This window comes from Pseudopipra pipra, chromosome 2, assembly GCF_036250125.1.
Source record: "Pseudopipra pipra isolate bDixPip1 chromosome 2, bDixPip1.hap1, whole genome shotgun sequence".
Lineage (NCBI taxonomy): Eukaryota > Metazoa > Chordata > Aves > Passeriformes > Pipridae > Pseudopipra > Pseudopipra pipra.
In genome coordinates, this window is record NC_087550.1 from 104,698,217 (window position 1) to 104,710,668 (window position 12,452).

The window sequence follows — 12,452 nt, forward strand, 5'->3', positions numbered from 1 at the left end:
AGTGAAGCTAATATTAAGAAGTTTTTTGAAAAACAAATGAGCTATTTAAATTTAAAAAGAATAACTAAGTTGAAAGAGAAAAGAACAAGCAATGGATCAGAATGTTCTTCTGGTAACAGCCTTGTTGAAACCACAGTGACAGTAATTTGCTCCTGCCCACTATATTTGAATATTTGTTATAGAACTATAAAGGACTAAAAATACATTGTCAAAGGTATCATTTTTACAGTCTTATAAAAGAAAAAAAGAAAAATGAAAAAGTAACCACCTTCTTTTTTTCAGGAGTCTATACCTTGCAAATTAAACCAAGCAAGCTTCATTCTAATAGAAGCCTCTCCTTTTGCATCCAAAATAAGATGTAGTTCACAGTTTAAACTTCATATATGTAAAAATGCCGGTTCAGGCCCACTTGGTTTTAATATTGCTGGAGTTATTGATGTATTCCATATAATACAAACAATGCTTTGGACTAAAATTACTTTATTAATAATTATTGGGTTTGGATTAAGCATTCTGATTAGACTTCATTTTCTCAAACAGCTGTAACTAGCAGAGCTGCTTCTTTTTTTTTCCCAAACAAATTAAAGTTAACAGTGCCCGGATGTTTTTGCTTACTTTTAGCCTTGAACATCCATATGTCTTATGGATATCCTTTCCCTCATTCAAATGACATAGATGAGGAACTTGATGAGGGAGGCTGGTGCTGTTGTTGCCCTGGGAATGTGTTTCAGCCAGGATGCTTCAGTATTGAAATACTTGGCAAGATAGATTTTAAGCTTGGTCGCTAGCCTGGGTAAAATTAAGGACAGGGACAAACAAGTCTGTTTGCTTGATCAGAAACACTTAGTGACCATAGAGCTGCCTGAATCAAACAGATAGAGAGTTTGGGGGAAGACCATGTCCTTAGGTACTTGCACTCTGCTGCAGAAGACAGATGTTTTCCCAGGACATATTGAAGTAGCCACAGAGAATTGGAACAGATAGAAATCTAATTTAGTCACCTTTAGGTCCTCATCCCTCTCGCTGAAAGAAGGAATAATTATAGAAAAGCTGTTAGAAATTGGTACCCTATGATCCAAAAATACAGATAGAAACTAAGTATTACCTGTAGGCAATGCTGTAGGGCATAAAGTACTTTCCTACTGGGGAAAAGATAATGTTTCCCTTTGAATTTCTACCAAACAACTAGGTGCTGTGTGGTGATATTTTTGTGCTCCTTTGAATCATTTAACTTTGCACATAAAGACTGTGGTGTAGCTTCAGTCTGCAATTACAAGTGTGTCACTTGAATAGAGAGTTACTGCAAAAGAGAACTGAAGTTGTTGCTAGAAGGCTTATAGTGAGAACAGGGACTGTGCACAAAAGGAGAAAATGTAATAATCTGTTGATTTCTCTCAGTTAATAATTTGTAACTTGCTTTTTTTCTAGTGTGGAAAATTCTTTCCCTTTGTTCAGCTACCTTGCACACTGGAAGCTGAGTGCAGCTTGAGGAAGGCTGGGGATTTTTAATGCCTGCTGATTTTTGTGGGAGCTAGTGGGTCCTCAGCTTCCTGTGGCCTCTTACTGTAACTAACACTGCATTGCAGCAGGCAGTCAGCAGTTACAAAAAATAAAGGAACCTGATCTCATTAACAATGTTTTCATAAACAGAAGTGTAGTTTTAGAAAGCATCCAAAGGTACTCTACCATTAAAGAGAAAAGGTGAGAAGATAGTACTACCATCTGATTTTACTGGCACTAAAATACACTTCTGTGATACAGCTTGTCCTGAATAATTATGTGTTCATAAATTTTTCAGAACAAAATGAGTAGCATTTCTTCTATTCAAATTAATTGAGTAGCCTACATGCAAAGTATTATATCAGTCCATTTTTTTCCATAAAATAAAATAACTTATTTTTAATATAATTAATCATTTAAAAAATTAATATTAAACCCCCTGGATTTATCTCACCTATATAATTTCTCAAATTGGATTTGCATGTGCTGAGATGAAAGCTCCAGTGGAGTCTGGGGTGTTTAGGGAAAATTTAGTCAAGCTAGAAGTAAAGTTACATAGAACATAACTTTAAATTTAGGCAGGGTTTTTGCTTGAGTGAATATGGGATGAACCTGATGAGCCTTGGTAGGAATTATATAGGAAGAGAAGCATAGGGAAGTCACAGATGGTTTATGTGGGAACTTTCTAAGTGCAATAGCATATTGTCTCCGTTAAATTGACATTGCTTCTGTGCTAGGTACAGGCAAGGCACTGGATGGTAACTGCATTCAGAGCCTCTAGTTAAAAGCTGGTGTAAACTGACACAGCTGTACCCTATGAAAATGTCCCAGAGCCATCCAAGCTCTGATATATTCCTGGGCCTGAATTTCCCACTTCTTCCTTCTCCCATTCTTGACAGACATACACATCCCCCCCAAAAAAACCTCAAACAAAACCCCACAAACTGTGAATGAGATTTTCCTGAGAGTAAAGGCGAGGAAAAATGCATTATTTTGCCTGTGGACATGTTTCCAGTGAGAGCCTGTGTACCCTCTCTTTGCAGGGGGAGGGAATATCTGCTGTGTTAAGAGTGGGCTTCTTGCTATTCTGGCTCTGGACAAGCTCAAAGTTCATGACAATCTCTGCTTTTAACATAAGCCCAATAGTTTCTTGATCCTGCTTACAGTTCAACTCTTTAACCAAGAAATATTTAACCAAAAATATTTAGGTGTCCAATAGTTTATAGGGAAACTTGTAAAATTCGGTAAGTATGTAACAGAACCAGGCTTCTCATACTTTCAGAAGAAGGTAAAGGAGTTGTTATTTTCTCATAGCAACTGCAAGTTTTGGATGGTTGGGCAGAACCCAGGCTCCTAGTTTAAAAAAATTACTTTTTGTTCCCAATGTCTTGAAACTATGCCAGAACAAGAAAACTCAAATAAAATGCTTAGTGTTCTGAAATTAAAAGATCAGTTTAATTAAAATCAAATTAGTTAGTCATTCCTTGGAAGTCCAGGCAAAGTGAATATGCCAATTTGCTGTGCAATAGCAGTGAATCTTAAATTCATAATCCTCCTACAGGATTTGTGTGTCCCTCCAAAGGAAAGGACACACAAAGAAAACATTTTTCAATTAAATGAATTTGCTGGACAGAACTATTCCATAATTACTAAGCAGATGATTCTGTGACTAAGTCTCATTATCCAGAGTGGCTGTTTCTTGAGCAGCTCTCTTTACGGGTGCAGTTAGTTATGACGTTGTCTTACTGAATCACTCAGGCCCACTAGTGCTCTGTTAGAAGAAATATAGCTAATTCTGTTGGTCAGAAATTGAGAGAAGTAATTCAAGAACTTTAGTTAGTTTTCTTTTTTTTTTTTTTGTACCTTCTGTTTTCTTTTGCTGTTCCCAGTCACCTTTGATACTCATACATGATAATAAACCTGATAACATATAATGAAGCTTTAGAAGTTATCTGTCTTAAACTTTTGTCTTCACTGTGGTGAGTTCTGGGTGCTCATGAAGTGGAAAATATTTTGTAGTAATGCAGCAGTTTTGCCCTATATGTAATTTCTAGGAAGGTAGGTCATAGAATTTGAAGCCTTAATCTGAAAGTGCATCCTGTAGTCATAAGGTCTTTTCTAAAGACTTTGCTGTGGCCCATTTATTCTGCTTAGAATGGGTATGATAACCTGCTGTTGGACTGCAGTGTGAATATCTAAGGAAGCTGCAAGACCCAAAAGACAATAATTTTTTAGAAATGCATTGAAGCATATGGGAGATTTTTTTATCCTAGCAACTTCATGATTTTGACATCCAATATTCCCAGAGCTCCTCTTGGGGAACATTCACACCACCTTGCTTTAGAATTGCAACCAATATAACAGTATTGGAATGCTGATCTCCACAGGCTTACTGTGTAGTGTATGCTGTGCCCCTCTTATGGAGAGGCAGAGGGAGAGCAGCTGCTCCAGGGAGCAGCTCAGCTTAGGCTTCTGTTCTGTGCCACATCCTAGACTTGCCCAACTCCTCACCTTTCCCCATCCTCTGTCAAGGCAGCTGAGGACTTTTCTTTTAATGAGGAGCCATGTCTGTGACTGACATACCTTGTGTTGGGTGGTAGGAACACTCCTTTTCTGTCCCTTTTGGCATCTCTCTGAAATGCAACAGTTGAAAAATAGGAGAAAAAAAATAGTTCACTACAAGCAAAAGTTTCTCTGAAACTGCTAAGGACTCCATAAATTTAGTAGTTTTAGAGGAAATTAATAGGAAGAATAGTTGGGTGAATACAAGTCTAAAGTTATATCTGTTTTCATCTGCAGAGAGGAATTTATAATGTAGGTCTCTTCACTTTGCATATGGAGAGCTGAGTGCTCTGTAATTTTTTTAAATAATTTTTCAATAATTGTCAGTGCAATTACAAGAGGTATGAAAATACAAATAGCATGCCAATACTGTGTTGAAAAAAGCCAAACAAACAGACATCTAAGTTTTAATTTTTATTATGGAATTTTATATAGTTTTTATATTTTAAAAATGTCAGCTTAACACAATTTTTGTGTATCCAAAAGCCATTAAAAGAAACCCAAATTTTCATAAAGTTCACTTTTTCACTTCTTCCTATTTCAGGTAAAACACAAAATATTCTTGACCTCATTTTATATATTTCTTGGCTTCCTTTATTCAGTAATGATTCTGCATCATGACAAAGCAGAAGGGGTGGTGTGTGTGGCTATGCTTGAAAGTAGTATTTTTTCTGGAAGAAGGTCGTGTTGGTAATAAAAATTTTATTATATTTTCCATTTGATTCTGGTTTGTTTTTTCCACCCTGAAACATTATTTCTCAACAAAACAAGTGATCTATATACAAACCTAAACTTTTAACTGTTCGTAAATAATTTGAAGAGGAGAAAATCACAGTATCCTCGTATGTAAAAGGATTAATATTTCACTGTACTTGGATTTATTCTTTTTTTCTTTTATAACTTAATTTTTTTATTTGCTTTATTTACATAAGATATTTGTAGATTGTCATTTGGAATTATAATAGTGATTTGACAAGGAGGCTATATCCAGTTTTATGTTATTTTTCCATAACATTGTAGTAGATATTTTTTACTGTAAGAACTATACTTTGCAGTCTTGGAAGATTGGCTGGTGCAGCAGTTGTGTGCAGTTGTGTTTCAGTCTTTTGAGGAGACTGATTAGGTTTCATCTTTTGAATTTGAGAGCAGTTAAGCTGGTTCTTAATTGATTTTGGAGAGACCTGCAGTTTTGGGACCAGAAGAATGTTCTAATCCCTGAATTTGCTGACAAAATTGTATCTGGAAATCTAAACAGGGAATTCATTTAAAGTTGCTGAAAGCGGACTTCATGGAAAACTTTGAAACTCTCAAAGATCACTTTCTTACAAAAATATGAGAGAAAGATAGGAAAACCTCACAGCTTTTCTTCCTCATGAGAAGAGGGTTTTCAGGGAGTGAGAGATCAGGAGATAAACAGTACCAATTTGACAGTCCTGGCCTTTTTAGAAACTTTTTCTGTCTTGCTGCAAAGAGGCTGCCAGCAATAACTGGTATAAGAGTTATCCCATCGTGTAGTGGTGATTTGTTGTAATCTTCATATCTGCAATAGTAAATCAAGCTTGGCAGCTGTAGAACATGAGAAATCCAGTCCAAAGACAATTAGCATGTTTTATTAGTGTAGAATAAACTTCAGAGTTAATGGGAGTTGCCTGGCATCATTAAGAGCCTGATTTTCATCTGTGCTGAACTTCTGCGTATTCAATGGAAATTAGTGGGGTTTGGGGCACTTACTGTCTTTGCAAAAGGTGTGGGCAGGGTGGAGGTTGGAGCTCAGCACAGAGAATTCGTGAGAGCAGCTGGCACAGTCCCTATTTCTCTCTACTCAGATGCAAAAGCATTTGCCTCTTATTCTTTCCTGTTCTGGCGCTGTGTTAGTTCGAGGTCATCACAGAAAATGTATTTTGTATTGCACTGCTCACTGAGGCCTTTTCCTCTCCTCCTTATTTTTGTCTGCCTTGTACATACTTGCAAAACATGATGGTTTAAATTGTATGTTGATACGCAAATAGTTTGCAGTGCTTATTGTGACATTTTCTTTTCTTTTTTCTTTACCAGTGTAAAACTCTCTCTGGAGTCTGTGATCACATAATCTCGCTCTCTTCTGACCCACTGGTTTCTCAGTCTGCCCATCTCGAAGTGATCCAGCTTACAAACATCAAGCCAAGTGAAGGGCTGGTAAGAAGTACGCAGTTAATCAAACCCACCATCCAGGATGAGAAAGTGATTTTTTAAAAATCAGTTGAATATGTGGAAAGGAATAGGACATTTTAGCCTTTCCTGTTTTAAAGCTTGAAAATAGTTTGATTACCCAGGCTAGTTTGGTTTCTCATGCAGCTAGGCCACCAGGGATGTATTTTGTAAAGCTTACTGAAGTATGCAAAGAGTTCAGTGAACAGGGAGACATGAGTAAGAAGTTCTTGCCATTTATACTAGCTTCTGGAAAATGGTTCAGATTGTTCTAGGATCTTGAAGTCTGAAGGGATTTAAATTACTAAGATCAACTCAACCAAGAAGTTTGCGTGGGCTTGTGAACAAAATCTGTCAAATTCTGGAAAATGTTTCATAGTATCTCTGGGTTATAAAGCTATTTTATGTTATTCAAGGGCTCTATAGCCCTCCTGATAAGTAACTCATTGAATTTTATTGCAAGAACTCTGCATTCTTAATCAGGTGCTTGTGAAGGCTCTCAGTGCAGCCATCCTGTGTTTGTTTTTAAAGAGATGACCATTGATCTTTTGTTTGCTCAAGTAATCCAACACCCACTGCGTGGAAAAAGCCAACACTGATAACAATTCTAGCTGTATGACTTTACTTCTCTTATAATATCTCCTCCCATGATTTTTGAAGGTAGAGTAGAAGGTGATCAGACTGCCATTAAACATTTTTTTGCCTAAAGAAAGAGCTTTTGTAACTTCTGCCCAAACTTATTCTCATTCCATTTTCTTGAATCTTCTTGAAGAACTGTACTCTTTGCTGCATGTTTTTAAAGTTATCTGGACTTTGTACTTTTGGAGAATATTTTGGTTTGTGGCTCGGTTGTTGTTGGGTTTTGGTTTGATTTATTTTTTTGACAAATCTGGTATACCAAGGTATTTAGAACAATTGTACACTAAATTAATTTTCTTTCTTTTGGAAAATCACTATTAAAATATGAGAACAATCCCAAACACTTCAAACACTTGGATGAGTAAATATTACCCCATCCTTTGTTTTAGTCTGCAATTTGTTTTCCCTTCCTCTTCTAGCTTTCTTTTTTATCTCTGAATGCATTTCGAAGTTGTCCTTCGGGATATCAGCTTTTCATGGATTCTCCCCTCCCTCTTTTCCCTGCCCTTACTCCTGTAATTTTAGCTCTTATACCACTTCACTGCAGTCAACCTTTTGAAATCCTATCTTCTACTGTAATTAGGAAATCTTCTTCCCCTTTCTCTTGATCACCTTTTTATGAGTTCTGTCCATTTATATCTGAACTTTAATTTTTTTTCTTTCTGTCTTTGTGACTATTTTGTTGTGGTGTTTTCCCCTCATTTAAGTCTTTGTGTCGGTTGATGTTAACCATTACTGACTGAAAAATGTTGAATGGTTTTTTTGTAAATAAGAATATGTTTCATGGGTCTGTTCCTGCTGGGTAGTTGATGAGAGAATCTCTTTCCTTCTTTGTGCCTCTGTTTTACACCCTGTGTCTGTCTTGTCTGTTTAAACTGGAAGCTCTTCAGGCAGGGCTTTTTCTTTTACTGTGTTTGTGAACCAACTCAACAGGGTCTTGATGCTGACTGAGGATTATTGTGTCAGTCATAAAAATAATTATATGTATTTTTTTCCGAAAAGGAAGATAGCAGTCATGCAGTATACAAGCCTTAGAAGGATACAATGCTATTTTGACACAGTCATATTTTTTCCCTTCATCCTTGCCCATATTCCACTATTCTGTTGCCTCTGCATTGTGCCGTCTCCTGTAGATTGTGAGCTCTTCAGAGCAGGCACCAAGGAAGGTCTGTTTGCACGAGAAGGGTGAATATCATAACCTTTCTCTTTGTATCAGTGCCAATCTTGTTAACAGATCACCTCTGTCACATTGTTCTTGGTGCTTTATATGCTTTTGGGTTGTTGGGCTTTTGTTTCTTTGTTTTTTTAAACTAACATCTTTCAATTAAGATACAGTGACTGCATATCAGTACTGCCCTATTGAGTGCTAAGTGTGCCAGTGTGAGAATTTATGGTGGAGCTTGGAAGTGAGAATATTCTCTGCACATCACAAGCACTTGGATGAATGTGAAGCTCGATAACTTCTGGACCTTCTTCCAGGATTTGTGCAATTATGGAGGTGGAAATATGATCAACTTTCCTGTAGTTTTTTGACCTGCATGACAGTTCTGTGCTGGCTCTACCAAGCACTAAATAAAATGTTCTATAAGGACGGAAAGGCTTCAAGCAGAAGGAAAAAGACAAGGATGGCTGCTAACTGGGAAGATTTTTTTGTCACCTATCATAAGCAGAATATCTAACATGTCTCAAATTCCATAGCTAAGAAGCTAAAGTAAATCTGGGAGAGAAAAAGAAAAGAAGAAGAGAAGGCAATTAAAAGTTTGGAACTCATGGTAAATATACGATGGAATTAAGAAAATGGTTGAAGTTTTTACAACTTAAAAAAGATTGGAACACTATCAGAATGTTTTAATAAGCACAAATAGTTCCTTCACTGTGTTTGATCTTTTCTTGTGGAAACGTAAGTATTTGTCAGAGGTAAATGTAAATTGTCAGACCAATACCTGAATGCAGAAGGAATGTGTAAATGTGTTGCAGGGTTTACCATGTCTTATAGATATTAAAACTAGCTACCATCTATGACTAAATAACTTGTCAAGCAAGTTAACCTGTCAAGCAGAAAATGTTGTTGTGATGTGGGGAACCTCTTGTGTACTGGGTAAAGCAATGTTATGGGTCTGTTTTGGGATTGGTGTTCTGGTTTTCTTTCCCCTTTCCCCCCACCCCCATCCCTGGTATCTTTCCCAGGTGACTGGACGCATTCATGTGTTCTCCAGTGAGTGTTGCTGGGGGAAAAGATACTGCATAGCCACTGCAGGCTGTAGGGGTGAAAAGAGTTTTCAGGGTAGAAAGTTATTTAAAAAAACCATAAAATGGACTAATGTGGTTAGCTTTGCAATCACCAGCCTGCTCCCATGTGTGATCCTCTCTTTTTTCCTTTTTTTTCCCTTTTTTTTTTTTTTTTAATTTGAGGGCTTCTAAGTTGTTTCCTCTGTATTAGTGAGCAGAATTTAATTTTGTATGTTTTTACTCTGCTGATGTTCTACAAAGAGACAAAACTGACTAGTTTAGGTAGTATCTTTTCCCGTGAAACAAACTTAAAAATATTGCTGTTTGATTGAAAACAGTGAGTGTATTAAGACAAAAAGCAGGAAGCCAAGTTTTCCTTGAGTAGTTTTTCTGCAACAGTCACTTCCTATTTTATCTTTATTTTATTATAGGGCAGAATATCAGAGAACTGTAGCAACGGTTAATCTTGAATTTCAATTTTTTCATGTTCATATAATCACTTTAATCCCAGTCAGGTAAGGTACTGTGCTGTGTGTTCAAGCTTACTAGATTCAGAAATGCAAAGGTAAATCCACCAGAACATGAGAGTGATTGGTCAGAGTTCCTTTTTACCTGTTGAAGCAAACACAAAAGACACCTGAAATCTAAAAAAATCACTAATAAAATACAAGTCATAGATACAACAGGGTATGGCAACTGATTAAAGGTGCACTGCTGACTCCCTTTCCAGGAATCCAATGTACTACTATTCCTAATATTTCTCCTGAATTTTTTTTTTGCTTGAAATACTGGAGAAGCTGGGAAATAATTATGAACAGGATTGTGTGAGCTGTTTGGGGTTAAAGAGGCATGTGCATCTTTTGAGGGCTCCATTAAAATAGTGTCACAGTGAAAGTAAAAACGTGTGTGATAAAATGGAATTAGTATCTTCTTTTCTTTTCTATCCAGCATTGCATAAAATATTTTAGAAGTATATCATATTCTGTTTTCACTGTTATAAAAAAAAAGGCAAAAACAAAGAAAGGAAAAAAAAAAAAACTCACAAGGTCTCTTTTCTAACCCTTAACTGAATCACCAAGATAAAATATAATGTTTGGTTTGAAATTAGAGTTCTACCCATAACTGATCAGAATAATCTCGCATGTAATTAAGCATGGCTTACCTGTTCTTTAATCCAGACATACATTTATTCCTGATTATTAGGTTGGTTAGCTTCTGGTTATTTTAGTCATATAAACCGAATTACCTTTCCTTCCATTTGATGTAACTGATTCTTGTAATTTCTTAGGGACCATGGCATTAAGTTTGAATACCTAAGATGCATATCTAACAATGTTTCAGTACAGATGAACAGCGCACACTGATCTCCCCTGTATTCTTGATTGCTAAAAGCACTGTTGATATTGTGCAGCCACAAGGAGGCAGAGAGGGGGAAACTTGTAAATGCCTTGGGTATTCTTATTTCCATTCCAGATAAAACAATTGAAGCCAGAAACATTCTCTTCTCTGTACCATTTCCCATATATTGTTCACTTAAAAGGAGGAGTGGAGGAACGTGGCTAAAAGGGGCTCAGTTTTCTGTTGCAAAATGTTACCTCTCCTCATTTAAAAGCTGCTCTATAACAAGAATTATTAATTCTTGCTCTTGCAAAATTAATGTGACATGGTACTAATGTAACATTTATTAATTTTACACATGTGCACAAAATACAATCTGAGATGGGTTTTTTTTCAACTTCTCTCTTACCTCTTAATGTGTGCAGTCTTGATCTTAGCCTTTAAAGAGCATTCTGCAAAAGTTCTTTTTCCTCTTTTCTCAAAGTCTTTTAAATTTGTGGAAAAGACTAGATTGGATGTGAATTGGACTTCACTGGGATAGCACACTTGGATGACTTTACTATCCTTTGGAATAATGCTTTGCACAAAACTAAACACTGCATAGCCATTGAGTGTGAGATTGTATCCTCAGCTTTCACCCTGATGTTTAATGTTAAAAGCAGTAACTCACTAATTTCTTCAGAAATTGCTCTCTGTGGGGACCTAACTCAATGTTCCTGTCACCATGGTCACTGTGATTTTAGCTTTTGCCATGTTGCAGGGTGTATGGCCCAGTCACTTAGATCTGGATCCTGAGAGGGATTTAGGCCCTGATTGTTGGTGGTTTGAGGGCAGGTATATGTGCTAAATAACAGGTACCAACATATCTCAGCCTCTTTTGTGGCTCCTTACACTTTCTGTAAGATGTGTGTATATTAGTGTTTCCCTACCTCACAGGGGTGTTGTGAGGATAAATGTATTAAAAAGCCATTCTATATTTGAGATAATTAAGCGGAAACTGCATGATGGAGCCAACCGATGGACAAATTACTGAAGGTCCATAGAGACACTGGAAGTTTAAGGATGATGTTAGGGGTTTCTGACTGTGTAGTAATGAACTTGATTTGTTACCTAGATGATCGGATTCTTGATTTGTTACCTTCGAGCTGTGGCAGCTCAAGATGACAGCTGGGTTTGGTGCCATTACCACTATATAATTGTGCAGAACAGAATTTGAGTTTACTTTTGAGCCCCCTATCCTGAGAAACTCATAAAGTCCCTGCTTTTTTTACTGGGGATATTATCCACTTTGTTAAGTGAGGTGTACTCCCTTGTTTCTGCTACCAAAATGTCTGTGAGTTCTAGTCCCAAATCAGATTAGTCCAACCTGATACATCCTCTTTGCCTCTTTACCATACTTATTCACTAGTAAGTGCACTCTGTTCCTCAGGTAGGAACAGATTTCTTTGTGGCACTGTGATTAAAAGGAGAAAAAGTCTACGGAGAGGATGTTTACCTACTTTCGTGAAGTGGTTGGGGGAAAGGAGATTCCTCAGAAGTTGTTGAATGCTCAGTGTCTGTCAATTATGTCTACTTTTTCCTTCTCTCAGTATCATAGTGGATGCTGTTAAAATGTTTGAATTAAGGCTTGATGAAAAAGCATATTTGAGACACTGTCTTAAACTACCCATGCAGGAACTTCTGTCTGTTCATAAGCTATCCCTCCTTCTTCATATTTTTTGAAAGAATTGGGATAGCTAACAAAGTTGATGTTTAAGTTTGCATCATTGAGTTTTATAGCTGAACTGTCTGCTGAGATGAGTGGGGCTGTGAGAAAATCTTGCAGCCATTTTTCAGGCACAATTCCAAGTGGTCATTTGCAGTTTGAAAGTTACATTTGTAGTGTTGCCTACTGTAGACTCCAGATCTTTTAAAACCCAATCTAGTTTTCAAAGCAAAATGGAAGTATTGGTCATACTAAGGCAATTTGTAATTTTGGGGGTTTTTGTAATCAGGTG

General features: G+C 36.8%; 1 protein-coding gene across 8 annotated transcripts in view; it reads left to right on the top strand.

The window, feature by feature from the left end:
- The window catches only part of CNKSR2 (connector enhancer of kinase suppressor of Ras 2), a 208,311-nt gene that overhangs the window by 79,657 nt on the left and 116,202 nt on the right, over positions 1 to 12,452 (top strand). For all 8 annotated transcript variants that reach the window (XM_064646764.1, XM_064646766.1, XM_064646765.1 and 5 more), the window contains exon 6: positions 6,118 to 6,237. In XM_064646764.1, coding sequence (XP_064502834.1) covers positions 6,118 to 6,237 — 120 coding nt within the window. The remainder of the gene's footprint in view (positions 1 to 6,117; positions 6,238 to 12,452) is intronic.